At 37.1% G+C, this 21201-nt stretch overlaps 1 protein-coding gene across 1 annotated transcript in view; it reads left to right on the top strand.

Moving 5' to 3' along the window:
* Window positions 1-21201, top strand: part of LOC123788259 (solute carrier family 5 member 4) — a 44052-nt gene that overhangs the window by 15595 nt on the left and 7256 nt on the right. The window contains exons 6-12 of the mRNA XM_045791546.2: window positions 281-386; window positions 8527-8607; window positions 10682-10902; window positions 13950-14085; window positions 15324-15431; window positions 17718-17868; window positions 19998-20166. Coding sequence (XP_045647502.2) covers window positions 281-386; window positions 8527-8607; window positions 10682-10902; window positions 13950-14085; window positions 15324-15431; window positions 17718-17868; window positions 19998-20166 — 972 coding nt within the window. The remainder of the gene's footprint in view (window positions 1-280; window positions 387-8526; window positions 8608-10681; window positions 10903-13949; window positions 14086-15323; window positions 15432-17717; window positions 17869-19997; window positions 20167-21201) is intronic.

The following is a 21201-nucleotide window of genomic DNA, read 5'->3' as shown; positions in this document are numbered from 1 at the left end:
TCTACTATTGTAGTTTTTATCATTGTTTCTCTGCAGACAACCATGAAACAGTGGTCCATGCAAGCTATAGTGTAGACGTTTCTCACTTTCTGTTCACTCACTCATTGTTCCTCTTTATGGTCAGTCCAATAATTAATCCTCTGAGGATGAGATCTGGCTTCCAAGGATTCCTAATTGAATTACAGAGATGCCATGTATAGATACAGCAAATATGGAAGTCATCAAAGAGCTAAGTGATGCAGTGCATGTTTCTTTCCCATCCTGACTGTTCCCTTTTTAGTCCGATATATTTTCTGGAGCCATATTCATCAAGCTGGCCTTGGGATTGGACCTTTACCTGGCGATCTTCATCCTCTTGGCTGTTACTGCTATTTATACAATCACTGGTGAGTTTGTTGCCTGTTTAGCTCAGTTATGCTAACTTCTGCTGACCTCACACCAATCTGCAATTAGCAACTTCAGTATTAGCTTTGACCACTAAGCTTATGGCTATCCTTTTATTCCCACTATGAGAGTCAGGCACAGGCCTAGGAACACAACTAGAGCAAAACAAACAGAATCCTCAGTATTATAGGATGACAGAGTGACTAAAAAACCAAGACTCATCTATATGCTGCCTGCAAGAGACTCATTTCAGACCTTAAGTCACTTGCAGGTTGAAAGTGAGGAGATGAAGAAACATTTATCACGCAAATGTTTTCAAATGAAACCCAGAGTAGCAATACTTATATTGGACAAAATAAACTTTAAAACAGACTGTAAAAAGAAACAAAAAAGGACATTATATAATAATAAAGGGCACAATCCAACAAGAAGATATAATAATTGTAAATATTTATGCACCCAACATGGAAGCACCAAACACCAGAACAGTTGATAACAAACATAAAGGAACTAACTAATCAATTGTAATAGTAGGGGACTTTAACACCCCACTTACATTGGTGGACAGATCATTCAAACAGAAAAACAACAAAGAAACAGTGGACCAGATGGACTTAATAGATATATTCAGAACTAAAACATCCTAAAACAGCAGAATACACATTCTTTTCAAGTGCAAATGGAACATTCCACAGAGCAGATCACATATTGGGCTACAAAATAAGCCTCGATGAATTAAAAAAGATCAAAGTCATACCATGCATCTTTTCTGACCACAATGCTAAGAAACTAGAAATCAACCATAAGAAAAAACCTGGAAAGACCACAAATACATGGAGGTTAAATAACATGCTACTAAACAATAAATGGGGCAACCAAGAAATCAAAGAAGAAACCGAAAAGTACATGGAAAGAAACAAAATGAGAACACAATGATCTAAAACCTTTGGGAGGCAGCAAAAGTTGTTCTAAGAGGAAAATTTATAGCAATATAGGCCTATCTCAAGAAGCAAGAAAAATCTCAGATAAACAACTTAACCTTATATCTACATGAGCTAGAAAAATAACAACAAGCAAAACCCAAAACCAACAGAAGGAAGGAAATATTAAAGATTACAGCAGAAATAAATGATATAAAATCTAAAAAAACAAACAAAACAATAGAATACATCAATGAAACTAAGACCTGGTTCTTTGAAAAGATCAACAAAATTGATAAACGTCTAGCTAGACTCATCAAAAGAGAGAGAGAGAGCACGCATTCGAATGAACAAAGTCACAAAAAAAAGAGGAGAAATAACAACCAACACTACAGAAATACAAACATTGTAGGAGAACATTATGAAGTACTATATGCTGACAAATTAAGTAACCTAGAAGAAATGGATAAATTCCTGGAAACACATAAACTACCAAAACTGAAGCAGGAAGAATTGGAACAGACTGATTACCAGAAATGAAATGGAATCAGTAATCAAAAAACTTCCAATAAATAAAAGTCTGGGACCAGTGCCTTCACAAGCAAATTCTACCAAACATTTAAAGAAAAGGTAATAACTGTTCTTTTTAAACTATTCCAAAAAAAGAAAAAAAAGAGAAGGAAAACTTTCAAATTCACACTGAGACAAGTATCACCTTGATACCAAAACCAGATAAAGATACTACCAAAAAGAAAGAAAGAAAGAAGAAAGAAAGAAAGAAAGAAAGAAAGAAAGAAAGAAAGAGTTATAAGTCAATATCTCTGATGAACACAAATGCAAAAATCCTTAACAAAATACGAGCAAACTGATTCCAATAATACATTAAAAAAAAAAAATCATTCACAAAGGTCAAGCGGGATTTATTGCTGGGTTGCAAGTATGGCTCAATATTCACAGATCAATCAACATGATACATCACATCATTAAGACAAAGGATAAAAATCATATGATGATTTCAGTAGAAGCAGAAAAAGTATTTGATAAAGTACAACATCCATTCATGATAAAAACCCTCAACAAAGTACATTTAGAGGGAACATACCTCAACATAATAAAGGCCATATATGGAAAAAACCCACAGAAGGCATCACACTCAATGAAAAAAACTGAGAGCTTTCCCCCTAAGAACAGGAACAAGACAAGATGTCCACTCTTATCATTTGTATTCAACATAATACTGGAAGTCCTAGCCATAGCAATCAGACAGTGAAAAGATATAAAAGGCATCTAAATTAGTAAGGAAGAAGTAAAACTTTCACTATTTGCAGATGACATGATACTATACATAGAAAACCCTAAAGACTCCATCAAAATACTACTAGAACTGATAAGTAAATTCAGTAAAGTCACAGGATACAAAATCAATGTGCAGAAATCTGTTGTATTTCTATACACTAATAATGAAGCAGCAGAAAGAGAAATTAAGGAAGGAATCACATTTACATTGTACCAAAAATAATAAGATACCTAGGAATCAATCTAGTTAAAAAGGTGAAAGACTTATATTCTGAAAACTATAAAACATTGATGAAAGGAATGGAAGGCAACACAAAGAAATGGAAAGACATCCATATATCCATGTTCGTGGACTGGAAGAATGAATATTATTAAGAATGAAGGGAGGGTAAACAGAAGGGGGAATGAACCATGAGAGACTGTGGACTCTGGGAAACAAACTGAGGGCTTCAGAGGGGAGGGAGGTGGGGGATTGGGATAGGCTGGTGATGGGTATTAAGGAGGGCACATATTGCATGGTGCACTGGGTGTTATATGCAAATAATGAATCATGGAACATTGCATCAAAAACTGGGGATATACTGTATGGTGACTAATATAACAAAATAAAAATTATAAAATAAAAAAAAAAGAAAAAAATTTTGTATTACTCAAAGCAATCTACACATTTAATGTAATCTTTATCAAAATACCAAAAGCATTTTTCACAGAACTAGAATGAACAATCCTAAAACTTATGTGGAATCAAAAAAGACCCTGAATAGACAAAGCAATTTTTAAAAAGAAAAGCAAAGCTGGATGCATCATTATTCCAGACTTCAAGTTATATTACAAAGCTGTATTATCAAAACAGTATGATACTTGTACAAAAATAGGCACATAGATCAATAGAACAGAATAGAAAACCCTGAAATAAACCCACAATTATATGGTCAATTAATGTTTGCCAAAGCAGGAAAGAATATCCAATGGGAAAAAGACAGTCACTTCAAATGGTGTTGGTAAAACTGGTCAGATACATGCAAAAGAATGAGACTGAACCACTTTCACACACCATATACAAAAATACTCTCAAAATGAATTAAAGACCAGCAAGGCTGTCATTCAGAATAGAAGGAGAAATAAAGAGTTTCCCAAACAAAAACTAAAGGAGTTTGTGACCACTAAACCAGTCCTGCAGGAAATTTTAAGGGGACTCTTTGAGTGGAGGAAAAAAGACCAAAAGCAACAGAGAATAGAAAGGACTAGAGAACATGACCAGAAGCACCAACTCTACAGGTAACACAATGGCACTAAATTAATATGTTTCAATAATCACTCTGAATGTAAGTGGACTAAATGCTGCAATAAAAAAACATAGGGTATCACAATGGATTAAAAAGAAACAAGATCCATCTATACGCTGCCTACAAGACACTTAATTTAAAGGAGGACATATCATAATTAAGAGGTCTATCCATCAAGAAGATCTAACAATTTAAAATATTTATGCCAACTTAGGAGCACACAAATATATAAATCGATTAATAATAAACATAAAGAAACTCATCAATAATAATACGATAATAGTAGGGGACTTTAACACCCCACTGACAGCAATGGACAGATCATCTATGCAGAAAATCAACAAGGAAAATGGCTTTGAATGACACACTGGACCAGATGGACTTAACAGATATATTCAGAACATGTCATCCTAAAGCAGCAGAATACACATTCTTTTCGAGTACATATGGGACATTCTCCACAATAGATCACATAATGGGTCAAAATCAGCCCTCAACAAGTACAAAAAGATTGAGATTATACCATGCATATTTTCAGACCACAGTGCTATGAAATGAAGTAATCATAAGAAAAAATTTGGAAAGACCTCAAGTACATGGAGGTTAAAGAACATCGCTAAAGAATGAATGCATTAACCAGTAAATTAAAGAAGAAATTTTAAAAATACATGAAGGGAAACGAAAATGAAAACATGACTTTCCAAAACCTTTGGAAGGCAGCAAAAGCAGTCCTAACTCGGAAACATATTGCAATACAGGCCTACATCAAGAAGCAAGAAAAGTCTCACATATACAACCTAACCTTAATCCTAAAGGAGCTAGAAAAGGAACAGCAAATAAAGCCTAAAGCCAGCAGAAGAAGGGAACGAATAAACAAACAAACAAGAAAAACCCAAAACAAAACAAAACAGTAGAACAGATAGATGAAACTAAGAGCTGGTTCTTCAAAAGAATTAATAAAATTGATAAACCCCTACCCAGACTTATCAAAAAGAAAAGAGAAAGGACCCAAACAGATAAAATCATGAATGAAAGAGGAGAGCTCACAACCAGCACCAAGGAAATACAAGCAATTAAAAAGAATACTATGAAAATTTTTTTGCCAACACACTGGGCAACCAGGAAGAAATGGACAAATTCCTAGAAACATACAAACTATCCAAACTGAAAGAGGAAGAAATAGAAAATTTGAACAGACCCATAACCAGCAAAGAAACTGAATCAGTAATCAAAAATCTCCTAATAAACAAAAGTCCAGGGCCAGATGGCTTCCCAGGGGAATTCTACCAGACATTTAAAGAGGAGTTAATACCTATTCTTCTCAAATTGTTCCCAAAAAATAGAAATGGAAGGAAAAGTTTCAAATTCATTCTACAAGGCCAGAATTACCTTGATTCCAAAACCAGACACAGACCCCACTAAAAGGGAGAATTACAGGCCAATATCCCTGGTGAACATGGACACAAAAATTCTCAACAAGATACTAGCAAATCAAATTCAACAGCACACTAAAAGAATTATTCACCATGATCAAGTGGGATTTATTCCTGGGCTGCAGAAGTGGTTTTTGCAATATTTGCAATATTTGCAATATTTGCAAATCAATCAACCTGATCGACCACGTTAATAAAGGAAAGGCTTAAAAACATATGATCCTCTCAATAGATGCAGAAAAAGCATTTGACAAAATACAGCATCCTTTCTTGATAAAAACCCTCCACAATGTAGGGATAGAGGGAACATACCTCGACATCATAAAGGCCGTATATGAAAGACCCACAGCGAATATCATCCTCAATGGGGAAAAACTGAAATCTTTTCCCCTCAGGTCAGGAACACCACAGGGTTGTCCACTCTCACCACTGTTGTTCAACATAGTACTGGGAGTCTTAGCCTCAGCAATAAGACAACAAATAAAATAAAAGGCATCCAAACTGGCAAATGAGAAGTCAAACGTGAGCTCTTTGCAGGTGACATGATACTCTATGTAGAAAACCCAAATGTCTCCAACAAAAATTGCTAGCACTGATGCAGGAATTCAGCCAAATCTCAGGATATAAAAATCAATACACAGAAGTTGTATAGAACACACAGAACACTTAGGAAAGAAATTGAGGAAGACACAAAGAAATGGAAAACTTTCATGCTGATGGATTAGGAGAACAAATATTGTTAAAATGTCTATGCTAGCCAAAGCACTCTACGTATTCAATGCAATCCCTATCAAAATACCACCAGCATTTTTCACAGAACTGGAACAAACAATTCCAAAATTTGTATGAAACCATAAAAAAAAAAAAACCCAATAGGCAAAATGATGTTGAAAAAGAAAAACCAAAGTTGGAGGCATCACAATTCCAGGTTTCAAGCTGTATTACAAAGCTGTAATCATCAAGACAGCATGGTACTAGCACAAAAACAGACACATAGATCAATGGAACAGAATAGAGAACCCAGAAATAGACCCTCAATTCTATGGTCAACTAATCTTCGACAAAGCAGGAAAGAATATCCAATGGAAAAAAGACAGTATTTTCAACAAATGGTGTTGGGAAAACTGAACAGCCACATGCAGAAGAATAAAACTGGACCACTTTCTTACACCATACACAAAAATAAATTCAAAATGAATGAAAGACCTAAATGTGAGACAGGAAACCATCAAAATCCTAGAGGAGAACACAGGCAGCAACCTCTTTGTCCTAGGCCACAGCAACCTCATGCTAGACACATTTCCAGAAGAAAGGGAAACAACAACAAGTCCCGATGTTGGGACTTCATCAGGATAAAATCTTTTTCACAGCAAAGGAAACAGTATGGAGGTTCCTCAAAAAGTTAAAAATAGAACTACCCTATGATCCAGTAATCATTCTACTGGGTATTTACCCAAAAAATACAAAACACAAATTCAGAGGGCTATATGAACCCCTATGTTTATAGCACCTCTATTTACAATAGCCGAATATTTTAAGTAGCCCGAGCGTCCATCAATAGATGAATGGATAAATATATGATATATATCTATATATCTACATATACATTTATAGATATATAAAACACATTCCATTATATATACATATATATAATGGGATATTATTCAGCCATAAAAAAGAATGAAATCTTGCCATTTGCAGCAAGGTGAATGGAGCTGTGGAGTGTAACGCTAAGCAAAATAAGTCAGCCAGAGAAAGACAAATACCATATTATTTCACTCATGTGGCATTTAAGAAACAAAACAGAGCAGAGGAAAAGAAGAGAGAGAGAAACCAAGAAACAGCCTCTTAACTGTAGAGAACAAACTCATGGTTACCAGAGGGGAGGTAGATTGGGGGAATGGTGAAATAGGTGAGGAGGCTTAAGGCACTTGCTGCGATGAGCACTGGGTGATGTATGGAACGACAGAATCAGTATGTTGTACAACTGAAACTGATAGAACTCTCTATGTTAACTATATTGGAATTAAAATTTTTATTTTTATAATAATTTTTATTATGTCACCATACAGTATAAAATGTTTAATTAATTATTAAATTGAGGAAGGATGCGTTTGACTGCACATTCAGAACATTCCCCCCCCCCTAAAAAATCTACAGTATTAGGTGTGAGTACCTTGACTGAAGATATTCATGTAGTAGGTAAAGTAGGGAAACGGTGATTTCACTCCGCTATGTGTTCAGTACCTAGACCGGCGTTTGGAATCCAGCATATCATACCCATGGAAAGTCAAAATGGAATAGCAGCTCAGACATGAGATTGGCAAATCCAAGGTGGGGGGCAAATGAGTACAGGATACCTGGGTTCTGAACGGCAGAATCAGGAGAGGAGAACTGGAGCAGTGGGTTCATTGGAGGGAAAAAAGTAGGTGGCAACAGTCCAAGCAGGCCCCCACAGGCCACATCCATTCCCCTAGAGTCCGACCCCTACTAACTGATGAAAATGAAACTATACCAGCTCAGTCGTAGAAAAAAAAATAGAGAAAAATAGCAGCTGGATCAGTCAAGTTAGCTCCAGAGCCATTTTCATATATTTAGCATTTGTTTCAGAAATAAGTGAAAGGTGAAGACTTGAGTCTTCTCTTTACAGGTTCAGTCTTGTTTTCCCGTGACACTCTCATAAGGAAATAGCTTGTTCACTAAGAGTCTAGCAAGTCTAGAGTCGAAAAAGAAGTTGTTGTTTGTACAACACTGAAGCAAAACACAAGTCAGTGACTGTATCTGGCATTCAACTTGTGAACCAATGATATGTTCCAACCCTAGAGCAAAAATGGCTGTGCCCAAATTTTGAGAACCGGTACACTAAGCTAAATGGAGTGAATTAAAGGATTGTTAAGGGAAACTTTCATGAAAATAAAAGTTTTGCTTTTTCTACTCTTTAACATTCAGAAACTCACATGAGGGTGGAATTCCATTACAATTCATAGAAACTTTGAGTTGAGGCCAGGTAAGGGAGAGAGAAGGGTCAAGGAGACACATAAGTACTGAGTAGATGATGATACCGAGAGAAGCTTGTGGCCCAGTCAAGAGCTTTTCATATGTTCTCTGCTGAGTTTCTAGGGTTTGGTTTGAGGAGAACACAAGGTGAATGCAGAGAGATGAGGGTACAAGGATAAAATGTCCTGATTCTTTCCCTTCTCTCCACAGGGGGCTTGGCCTCAGTTATCTACACAGACACCCTCCAGACCATGATCATGCTGATAGGTTCTTTTATTCTCATGGGGTATGGTAAGTGATGACAGCTAGTGCAGTGCCCTAGGACTAGAAATCATGAGACTGCTCTTTACTGCTGCCTCCCCATTCTACGTGGTCACACTTTTCAACCATTTATATAATTGACATCATTGAAACATCTGCCTAACTTCTTTCTTGCTGTGCTGTATCAGCATGAGGAAATTAGAGGGAAAAACTTTACTTTCTTTAAAAAATTATTGCTCGGGTTTAATCTTAGTATGTTTGTGTTTGAAATCGACAAAATCAGTGTCACCGAGTTGATAGCTTTGCAAAAATGTTGATGCATTGGATTCAACGCACAGAAAACATTTATATAGAACCTTCATAAAATGAAGGATTAAATATTAAGAATGGTTTAAGGTAACGATAACTATTAGCTTCATTAGGACTGTTTCAGATGGAAATTATTAACGTGTGTGACTCCCTCTGTTGTTGGAATATACAAGCACAGGTTGGATTTTCCTTTATGGCTCTCACTTATTTAGTGTCAGTTCATTCTCAAGTCATGCAACAAGCACTATTAATGAATTTAATTTACAGCTTGACTATCTTTGTTTTCTTTCATTATGGTATCTGTTTATCTTTGCACAGTAAATCCACGCACATAGTTAAAAGGATATAAGATGAAAATGTCTTCTCATCCCTCCCATCCTACAGCCTCCATGTTCAACTCACTCAAACCACACTAAATACAATTCTGAATATGCATGCACCTAATTACAGAGCTTGAAGATAATGTGAAGCAAAAACTGATAAAACTGCAAAGACAACAAATCCACAAACGAGTTGGTGATTTTGACACAGCATGGATGCTGTTAGTCATGTGTGGCTATTTAAATTTGAATTAATCAAAATTTAGAATTCATTTTCTCATTTGCCTAGCCATATTTCGAGTGCTCAATATATGGCTAGTAGTTTTCGTATTGGACAGCACAGATATAGAATAGTTCTATCATTGCAGAAAGTTCTACTGTACAGAACAGCTCCAGAGACAACTGCTACTACCCAATTGCTTGTAAACTTTCTATTTAGCAAACTTCTATGCTAATCTTACTTACGGTTCTTTGGTGTCTAGCTTTGGTGATGTACCCCTGGAATCACCTTCTCCCACCCTCAGGATGAAGAGGGGGGACTCTCTCATCTCCTAACATCTTTCATGTATTGCTGTTACAAACCATATTCCCCTTAGCAGAACAGTTTCCTTTTATGGTCTGTATCCTCCATTGGATTGAGTTCCTGTCTTGCACATTCATTTTGCACATAATCTTGCAGCACGATGTTTGGCACCTACAAACATTTTGATGCTAAATGAAATAAGTAATGAAGAAGTAAATTAATATCAACCTCAACTCTAAGGACATATGATGCTCTGATGAATTTCGTACTGTTTGAACTTATACTAAGTGGGCCCAGATGCCTGGGTTCATCCTTCTTTTTTCTAGGGTTTCTACCCATTATGGTTCTTTTCTACACTTCTCTTGCCTTTCCAGACCCCCAGTGGACTGAGTCTCACCATTTCACCTCACCACACATAATCTGCTGCCTCCAATTTCTGTTCCTTATCTTCTCATTTTTTTATTCTAGCATGAGTAGAATACAGTATTGCATCAGATATCCAGACTGTGCATAAGGTCAGAATAGCCAGGCTTTGCATCAGGAAGAGAGACCATTGCTTCTGGTCCTTTCAGAGGAGTTGGGGCTTTCTCATGGCTTATTCTGTTAGTCTCACTCTGTTACCTCACCTTAAGGTTTATTTCTGTGAGGCATCAATATCAGTCTGTTGGATAACCGTTTTATTTTTACCATAAGCCTAGACATTAAATAAAAATTTTCAAGAGCAACATAAGAAGAAAGGTTAAAGGGTGATTGGTTTGTCTACATCGTGAAAGCATGATAACATCGCCAATGCCAGTGAAGGTACTAGAAAGACATGGATCCTCTGAGAACACTGAGGATTTGACCAGGCTGAGTGGAGATGCTTGGATACCTCCACCACGAAGAAGTAATTACGAACACCAGGTGTCTTAGGTTTCCGTGAAACATTTCATGTTATCCAATACCTTTGCAGCGTTCACTGAAGTGGGAGGCTATGAGAGCTTTACGGAAAAGTACATGAGTGCCATCCCAACCATAGTTGAGGGGGACAACCTGACAATCAGCTCCAAGTGCTACACTCCTCAGGCTGACTCCTTCCACATTTTCCGAGATGCTGTCACCGGGGATCTTCCGTGGCCAGGAACAATATTGGGAATGACCATAGTAGCGCTGTGGTACTGGTGCACAGATCAGGTAAAGTATGTGTGTGGTGTATAAATACGTTTATGTTGCTCTTTCTTTTCTCATAGAAAAGCATCTAGTTTCTATTTTGTACACACATACACACACATGCATGTGTACACACACGTCATTTCAACAAACACTTCTACAAGGCTTGTTATGAAAAATAGATGTCTGTCTTCCTGCTCTCTATTCTATTTCTTGTCTTTCAAAAGGAAACATTTTTGGCTCCTTCAGTTAAGTATTTTGGTTTGTATTTCTCTTCTCTAAATCCTTGTACTCTGGGGAGCCTGGGTGGCTCAGTCGTTAAGCATCTGCCTTCGGCTGAGGGCGTGATCCCACGGTGCTGGGATCGAGCCCCACATTGGGCTCCATGCTCCGCTGGGAGCCTGCTTCTTCCTCTCCCACTCCCCCTGCTTGTGTCCCCTCTCTCGCTAGCTGTCTCTCTCTCTCTGTCAAATAGATAAATAAAATCTTCTAAAAAATCAAAAAATAAATCCTTGTACTCAGTGCATGGTTGGTAAACCGTTGGAGTGGATGTCACCACCTTGGAGCTCATTAGAAATAAAGCTCTCGAATGCTACCCAGACCCATTGAATCAGAATTTGCTGGTAAATTTGATCCCCAGATGATTTAAATAAATGCTTGTATTGCTCCCTTTTGGTTTTCCAGTTTTAGGGTTTTTATATTATTTTCCAATAATTGAATTCTCCAGGAGGTTCCTGAAAAAAACAGGAGATAAATTTATTGTGGATTTGTCTTCATGTTTGAAAATGTCTTCACTTCGGCTTTTCCTAAATTGATCCTCTGGCATGTACACATTTCTAAGTTGGAAATAATTTTCCCCAAAACATAAATTCATTGTCTTCTGACTTCCGCCATTACTGGTGAGAGGCCTGAAGTTATTCTTGATTCTTTGGATGTAACCTGTCTTTTCTATGGAAGTTTGTCTTTTCTTTGTCCTCAGTGTTCTGAAATTTCACAATGTACTATTATGTGCAGATCTATTTTTGTCCATTGTGATGGGCCATAGTGAGCCACTTTAATCTGGTAATGGATGTCTTGAATGAATTGGAGGGATTCTTTCTTTGATTGCTTGCATTTTGTTTTCCTTTAGAGACCTTCCCTTTTTTGGTGTTGGTCTTCCTCAACTGGTTTTCTAGTGTTCTTATCTTTCATCCCTCTTCTTTCATCTCAGTCTTTTTGCTCTGCTTTCTAGATTTCCTCAATATCATCCTCTGGTTTTCTGCCTTTGTATTTATAACTCTCAAGATCTTATTTTTTTGTTTTCTGGATGTTCCTTTTTGTAGCATTCGAGTTTGTTTTTGTTTTTTTGTTTTGAAGTTTTCTTCACCCTCCATAGTCTCTGTCAACTCAAACATATAATTTCACAATTTTAACCCATCTTGGACCAGTGGTCACTTGCCGTGTCAGTGAGGGATCAGTTTTCTTTTTCTCTACATAATAAACTGATTTTCTCAACATATCTACCGAAGAGTGCATCCTTTCACTGATTTCTGCAACCATCTTTATTATTTACATTTTGCCTCTGACCACCTGACCTATATCCTGTAAGTGGCATCACATTCACCTTTAGATTTGATACCTGACCCTGCTTATCTGCTGACAGGCCTCCCCTCCTCACCTGTAATTTGTGTTGTCCCTCAACTTTCTGTTTCAAGCCCTCTAAATATGGCACCTGCTCCCCCAGCACTGAGAGACATTGTTGCTATCCCTAATAGATTTGTTTCTCCAAAGAAAATGAAGCATAAAAAGCCATCTCTATTTCTGACATTCCTTGAGAAGAAAAATGTCAAGAAGTTATGGCATTATGGGTAGAAATCCTGCTTTACTAGAGTGAAGTGGGGGTAAACAGAAGGGGGAATGAACCACGAGAGACTATGGACTCTGGGAAACAAACTGAGGGCTTCAGAGGGGAGGGGGGTGGGGATTGGGATAGGCCAGTGATGGGTATTAATGAGGGCACATATTGCATGGTGCACTGGGTGTTATATGCAAATAATGAATCATGGAACACTACATCAAAAACTAAGGATGTACTGTATGGTGACTAACATAATAAAAAATTATTATAAAAAAAGAAAATTCTTAGTTAAGAGATTACACAACTTAAGTGGAAATTGTGAAATTATACGCATTGAATTTCCCAGGACCACTATCTTTGGTTCATAAGTAAATGAGGTCCTCAGAATATTCTGAAGAAATGTAAAGATGAATGTCTCAGGGTTCTCTTCTGATGGCTGCTGACTCTGATGTTTCTATGGCAATGAGTTTGACTTCCCAAGGGGGCAATTCCTCCCTAATGGTAGAGAGATACTGATGATTACATGGCTTATTTGGTGCCTAAAACGCAAAAGGCACAACTGAAACACACAACTTGTGGCGAAGTTCAGTAGTGATAGCTTTGTACTTGGAAGAGCACATGGCCATTGTTGCAATGCAGCCTGGGAGCTGTAAACATTTTAATAGTAGTGATGTGTATTGACTTTTATGTACCAGGAGTCTTACAAACATTATACCAAATATTCAGAATGTCCTGCAAGAGATAACCCTTTTATTTATTTTTTATTACAAGTTTTTTATTATGTTCAATTACCAACACATAGTACATCATTAGTTTTTGATGTAGTGTTCAACGATTCATTAACTGCATATAAAATGTGAAAGTGTGATGTAATCACAAGTTTACAAATACTTCTAGAAGTTAGTAATTATTGACATTTCGACTGACCAGTTCATAGCCTTCTCAAAAGTTAAAGTTACCATTAATTCTTTTTTCCATTTTTTCCCTTTGTATTTATTTTTTTATTATGTTCAACTGAAGATAACCCTTTTAGAGATGAGAAACCTGCATCTCACAGAGCCAAATACTCATATAAGAAGAGCAGAGATTTGAGTTCTGATTTTACTCTGGAGCCCATTATTTTCCACTATTAATGATCCCATCTCTTATTGTAACATTAATCCCTGAAAAGAAGCACTTACTTTCTTTGAAGCCATCCTCTGATTTTGATGACTATGTCACGTTTTCCTGGCAGGTCATTGTGCAACGCTGCCTCTCAGGTAAGAACATGTCTCATGTGAAGGCCGCCTGTATCCTGTGTGGGTACCTGAAGCTGCTGCCCATGTTCCTCATGGTGATGCCAGGAATGATCAGCCGCATCCTGTACACGGGCAAGTCACTGATTCACAAATCCTCTTTCTTTTATGCTTGAATTCTGAGTAGTGGTTTTAAGATGTATTAAAACCTTGATAAGATAGAAAATCCATTACGAATGGAAGTAAAAACACAATTCCAGGTAGAGAGAACAGTTTTTGCAGGGGCTCAGAAACAGGAAAATTTGGCATATTTGACTCCTATATCTAACTAGTAGGGAATGGACAAAGAAATTATTGTATACACCCTTTATGGAAAATTACACACAAGAGACCAAAGACTTTCTCAAAACTTTGTAAAATGCTGAAGTTATTATGTTTAAGTATAAAAAGCAAACTACAAAATATGATCTCAACAATTACCATAGTTTTGCAAAAGAAGACATTTCTCTGTGGAAAAAGATTAGGAAAGAATTTAAAAAAAACAACAACTAAGGGGTGCCTGGGTGGCTCAGTCAGTTAAGCATCTGCCTTTAGCTTAGGTTACAATCCCAGAGCCCCAGGATTGAGACCCACATCAGACTCCCTGCTCAGCGGAGAGTCTGCTTCTCCCTCTGACCCTCCCCGCTCTCATGTCCTCTCTCTCTTTCACTCTCTTTCTCTCTCAAATAAATAAATAAAATCTTTTTTAAAAAGAATTAAAAAACTAAAAGAAATGTATGTGTTATAGTGTTAGTATTCTGGGAGATTTTTTAAAATCCCTTTTTGCTATCTGTTGTCATATATTGTTTAAGCAAAAAAAATTGCCAAGGTACCATGGTGAAGGGAGACCTCATCCCACATGAGCAATCACCCCTGATAACAACCACAAGTGACACGTCTTCTTAGATTCAGGTGGAAAACACTGGGCTAAATGACTGGACATAGACCTAACTTCCTGGGTATTGTGGGTTTTTTTTTTTTTTAATCACTGGAGTTCTGTGCCTCTGGGAGGATTTATGCTCTTGCAGCTTTTCTGAAGGATGGAATCAGCTCCCCTTGTTTATTCTAATGCTCTAGCTGGGTCACATCCCAAAGAGGAACGCTGCCCCTTAGGTCAGTGCAAGGGGAGCTCAGGTATGAGACACTTGGGAAGTCATATTCTGGGCAAAGAAGGACCAGGTCTATGGTACGGAGTTCAAAGTTGAATCTCCAATTTCCCAGCAAATGTTTTTCCTCTCACCCATGATGTACAACTTGTCTCTAAGTTCAATGGTTATAGGTCTTACCTGTTTGGGCCCCACTCACTGAATCTACTTATCTGAATCCCTCCTCAGAGAAGGTGGCCTGTGTTGTACCTTCTGAATGTGTGAAACACTGTGGCATTGAAGTTGGCTGCACTAACTATGCCTACCCAACGATGGTGCTGGAACTGATGCCTCAGGGTAAGAAAATGTCCATGCTCAAATGAATGGAGAAAATGTAATGACAGATGATAGATAGATAAAAAGATAGATGATAGATAGATAGATAGATAGATAGATGATAGATTAGATAGATGATAGATGATAGATAAATGACAGATAGATAGATAATTATAAGTATAGATAATGGAATATTACTCAGCCTTTAAAAAATGAAAACCTGCCATTTGCAACAACATGGATGGACCTAGAAGACATTATGCTAAGTGAGATAAGCCAGATACAGAAAGACAAATTACCGCATAATGTCACTTGTATGTAGAATCAAAAAAATTGGAACTCATACAATAGAGCAGAATAGTGATTGCCAGGGCTGAGGGGTGGGGGAAATGGTGTACAAACTTTTAGTTATAAGATGAATAAGTTCTGAAGAACTAATGTAGAGCAGGGAGATTATAGTTAACAATAATGTATGCTTCAAATTTGCTTAGAGAATAGATCTCAAGTATTCTCACCATAAAACAAGAAAACCATAACTATGTGAGGGGATGGATATGTTAATTAACTTGATCTTGGTAATCATATCACAGTGTACAGGTATATAAACAACACATTGTACACCTTAACTATATACAATTATTTGTCGATCATACCTCAATAAAGCTAAAAAAAAAAAAAAGAAAAATGTTAATGCTGGGACTGCCTCAGAGACCTGGTCTATAGATGGGCCATGAGGAATGATTATGGTATAATTCTTAATAATCCTAACTTTCATTAATTCAATTGTCTTCATCAAACAAACTGAGGGCTTCAGAGGGGAGGGAGGTGGGGGAATGGGATAGGCTGGTGATGGGTATTAAGGAGGGCACGTATTGCATGGTGCACTGGGTGTTATACGCAAATAATGAATCATGGAACATTACATCAAAAACTAAGGATATACTGTATGGTGACTAACATAACATAATAAAAAATTATTATAAAAAAAATTCAATTGTCTTCATCAGACATTTCTCGAGCACTTTCCGTAGACTACCAGCCCTGTGCTGAGCCTGGGGAATACAGAGATCAATCAGATATAATTCCTATTAGAAGAATCCTTACTCCTTTGGATTCAAGATTGTCTTCCAAGGCAATATATCTTGCAGTCCAATGATCAGCAGGGAGTCTGCTCTCTCTCTCACTCACTCTCTCTCTTTCAAATAAATAAATAAAATCTTTTTTATTAAATTAAAAAATATATTTAAAAAATTTTTAAATAAAATAAAACCTTTTTTAAAAGAGTTGCATAGAAATAAACATAACCATATAGTACATCCCCGGTTTCCGATGTAAAGTTCGATGATTCGTTAGTTGCGTATAACACCCAGTGTACTGTATGGTGACTAACATAATATAATAAAAAAACATTAAAAAAAAGAAATAAACATAACCTCAGAAAACTAGAAGTTAACTATTTATGCTGCTTTCTTTAGACCAGTTATACCCAGATAACAGACCTCAATCTATTTAATTTGTAACTATTTATTGAGTGCCTACTATGTGCCAGACACTGCGCTCGTGCTTAGAAAACATCGCTGAAATAGGCACAAAATCCCCTATATCTTGGAACTCACATTCTAGTTTCATGAGATAGAAAATAAATTACACATGTGAAAAAAGTAAATTACTAGGATACTAAAAGGTGATCTATGTTGGTCAGAAACAGAACAGAATATGGGGCTCAGCAACAACCAGGTGCTCTTGTACCAAGTCAGCCAACACTTCTGTGATTTTTCTCCTTCCTGACATACAGGAGCATTGTCAGGAGGAAGGGAGCATGATCCACAAATGACATCACCCATCCACCTCATTCCAACTTGTCCTAGGAGTTTTAGGGGCATTACTAATAAGAAGAGAGAACTGGAGGATGAAGTGACCATAATACCTCAAAACGACTTGCTTTGCCCACCAAAAAGTTCAACAGAACTACCTACTACACTTTTCCCTCTCCAGTTCCCTAAGTCTTCAGGAAACCAAGAGGTTCTCCCCCAAACAAAGATGGCACAATACTGTTGTTTCCTCTCTCCCAAATTTAAGTTCCAGCAAATTATCTCTAAGTGTATATTTATAACTGAAATTCTGTACTGGGTTATTCTCAAATCACCAGGAAATATGCAGGAAATGCCACATGATGATAGATATTGACAGGCGCATCAGTTAGTAAATGTTCCAGGTGACACTTTTGAACAACTCTGGTTTGGCAAGGTGCTCATAAATCATGGAGTCCAATTCCTAACTAAGGTTTGCACTCTTGTTTGGCCCTAGGACTGCGAGGTCTGATGCTGTCAGTCATGTTGGCCTCTCTCATGAGCTCCCTGACCTCCATCTTCAACAGTGCCAGCACCCTCTTTACCATGGATCTCTACACCAAGATTAGGAAACAGGCATCAGAGAAAGAGCTTCTTATAGCAGGACGGTGAGAGCATCCTGATTTCTGCCTAAAATTTCCCTGGAAAAGTGCAGAAATAAAAGTCAACTAGAGCCTTCTCATCTTTGGGTTCAGTGAAATTAATCATAGAATTCTAGAGTGGGGAAGGGACATTAAGAGGATGTTTAATCCAACTTTATCTCTTGCCAGATACAAACCATGGGTCCATACTTTCAAATGAAATGGTTGCTTTTTCAGACTTTCGAATGCCTTTCTGATTGTCTCTTATTTCTTCCTCTCATCACACTCTCTTCCAACTACATCTTCATGAAACTCTAGTGTTTTTCATGGGGTATAAATTTCCCACCTACTGTGATAGGCTAATACGTTGTCTCTAGAAGTTTCCATGTACATCTCATGAAGCAAGTCACAAATTAAGTCATCCACACACTACTACAGGGTAGTTTATCAACTGCATTCATTAAGAAATGGGGTGTCAGGAGAAACTGACCACCTATGTAAAAGATCGTGGTTTGCTGAGTACAGTAACAATTGCTTAGGAAATTAAGCCCTTGCAGGAAAATTCCAAGGGCTCACTTGATCCAGATCTTGACTCTGGAAAAAGGCTATAGAAGAAGAATAACAGTAAGACATCTATGTTTCTGTGGTAGATAAAGTGTTAGACCTGAATTCAGTAAGCCCAAGAAGCAGAAGTCCACTAATAGGCATATGATCTTGGGTATGAACACCTTTTAAGTCTCCATAATTAATTAATGAAATTTTCTTTCTCACTCTCTCTTTTATTAAATGCCTACTAGGTCCCAGAATACAAATATGAAAAAGGACATATATGTGAAAAATAATTTCCTGCTTTGTAGAATTTATGCCTTTGTTGGGAAGATGGACAATAAATATATTCTATATCTAATGACAAGAAGTACTAGGAAGAAAATTAAAGCAGGATTAAAGATGGGGGCTCCTCAAGACAGTTGTTCAGGGAGTCCTCCCTGTGGAGGTGGCATTTGAGGACAGCCCTGAGGGAAGTGTGGGAGTGAACCCAGTGGCTCTGTGGAGATGGGACAGTAAGTGCTGAATTCTTACAGCAGTCACGTAGGTGGTTTAGTTACGGGCAGCAGGGGTGAGGTTGGCACATGATGAGCAAGTGGAAGCATGATAAGAACCATGGTCTATAAGGTAGCTAGAGGTGAAATTATGTAGGGCCATGTAAGCCATAAAAAAACTTTCCACGTGTGGTGGAAAACAACTGAAGATAAGAGAGTAAGGAAGGCACGCGATTTGCTTCCCGATGATGATAACAAGGAGAACAAAGATAGTGGGTATTATTTGCTTATTAAACTTTATTATCTAGGAATCACGCTCAGACTTTCCATGGTTTATCACATTTAATTATTGCAAGGCTGCAGAAGTTTTGCGAAGCTTCAGTGAGACACTTGTGCCTCAGTCTCCTGCCCAAATGCTTGTTCCCCACTTTCCCCCCACCTCTCTGTTTCAGGTGAGCACAGAGAAGTAATGATGGTCCAGTCAATTATGTTTGTTTATTTATACAAGAAGCACAGAATACTGTGGAGTTTAGGATTAGTCATTCTCCCTGGACCCCAGGAACCTCTAAAAAGTTTTTAGCAATATTTTAACCAATTTTCTCTACCTGACAAAGTACTCAAGTAGTAAAATACACAAATTAACATTTCTGGACAACTCACTGAGCATTCTGGAATAAAGGATATTTTAATTCTAACCTGTGCAAACTGACTTAGTTTTCCTCAAGCCAGGAAAAAAGATCAAAATACGAATCACTTTCTTTATCATACAAATAATTACTTACTCATAGAAATAGTGTGGTGGTTTTTTCTAATTGATAGATTACATAAATTGCATTGGAGAATTATTAACTTGTTCGTGACATTTGAACTGTTATAAATAGATGTTTAATCTCATAGCTGAAGCTAATGTTACTAATTATAGATAAGAAATTGCTTTATTGGCATTTTGTTAACCAATGGTCATTAAACATGGCATGGCTTCATGTGAGGTCAAGGAGTTTGATTTTATTTGGAAAATCAATGAACGTTCACAAGAGTGAATTCAAGAACTAAAGCACAATAAAAATACCAATAATGCTTTTGTTTAATATTTAAATCATTTTGTTTTCTCCCCAGACTATTTATCATTCTATTAACTGTCATCAGCATCTTATGGGTCCCATTAATTCAAGTATCTCAAAATGGACAACTGTTCCATTATATAGAAGCAGTTTCTAGCTACCTTGGGCCTCCTATTGCGGCTGTCTTCCTGCTTGCCATCTTCTGTAAAAGAGTCAATGAACAGGTAAGTAAAAATCAGAAAACTTCTTCCCTGCTAGAGTGAGAAAGTTATTTCTTTCCCTGGTAGAAAAATGCGTTCTTTCCACCTTGTTTATACAACTCAAAGCCCATCTCAATCTTAACTGTATTCAGCTACAATTCCTGATTCTCACTGAAGTGTGTCCATGTATAGGGCACACTTATAGGACAGTCTTTACATTTCTTACAAAATATTATACACCTTCATGACATGATGCTGAGGAACACAAGTTTTGGAGTAAGACTGACAGGACCCAATCCTGGCTCTACCATTTTATATCATTGTGATCTTAAGCAACCCATTTTATTCTGTGTAGAATAAAGATAATCATAGTGCCTACCTTATAGGATTGATGTGAGGATTAAAAGAGATTTTTTTAAAAAATGTGGAGTGCTTAGAAGAGAACCTACTGCATTAGTAACAATTCAAAATATGTTAACTTTTATTATGATATATGTAACTGATTATTATGGATCATATACGTTTAATCCCTTCATTGTTGCCAGCTTTATTATAATTTTGAAATGAAGAACAGGTGCAGAAAATCTAGTATAGTCTGTGCTTTTCAAATGTGACTTAATATTAGTAAGTAGGATCTTGAGATTCAGACTCAGGTCTTCCTCCAACCAAAGCCTGTACTCTTAATCTCTACGCAATACCGTTTCCCTAAACATAGCATCTTGATCAGGGAAATAAGGGACACATATTTCCAACCCCACTAACTTCTCAGAGAAAATAAACGCTCTTAGTTGTCAAAAGCTTAACAGACCTATCAAAACTACTTAATATCAACTCTGCAAATTGTTTAACATTAGCCATAGTTCTGTTTATTCTATAAAATAAGTCACAATTTTTGAAATTTATATATAAAATAAAATTTACGGTAAACTTAAACTTGGGTCAGAGTAGACAGTAGTGTCCTGGTGAAATGAAATTTCAGGATCACAGAAAGCAGCAGCCCGCTAATAAACATGTGCATTTGCACCTTTTCCTTGCTCTAGTGAGTTTGTGCTCAAGGTG

Source organism: Ursus americanus, chromosome 30 (genome assembly GCF_024610735.1).
Source record: "Ursus americanus isolate L20-20 chromosome 30, mUrsAme1.1.p, whole genome shotgun sequence".
Taxonomy (NCBI): Eukaryota; Metazoa; Chordata; class Mammalia; order Carnivora; family Ursidae; genus Ursus; species Ursus americanus.
Note: the sequence above shows the minus strand (reverse complement) of the source record. Positions and strands in the feature narration are given on the sequence as shown.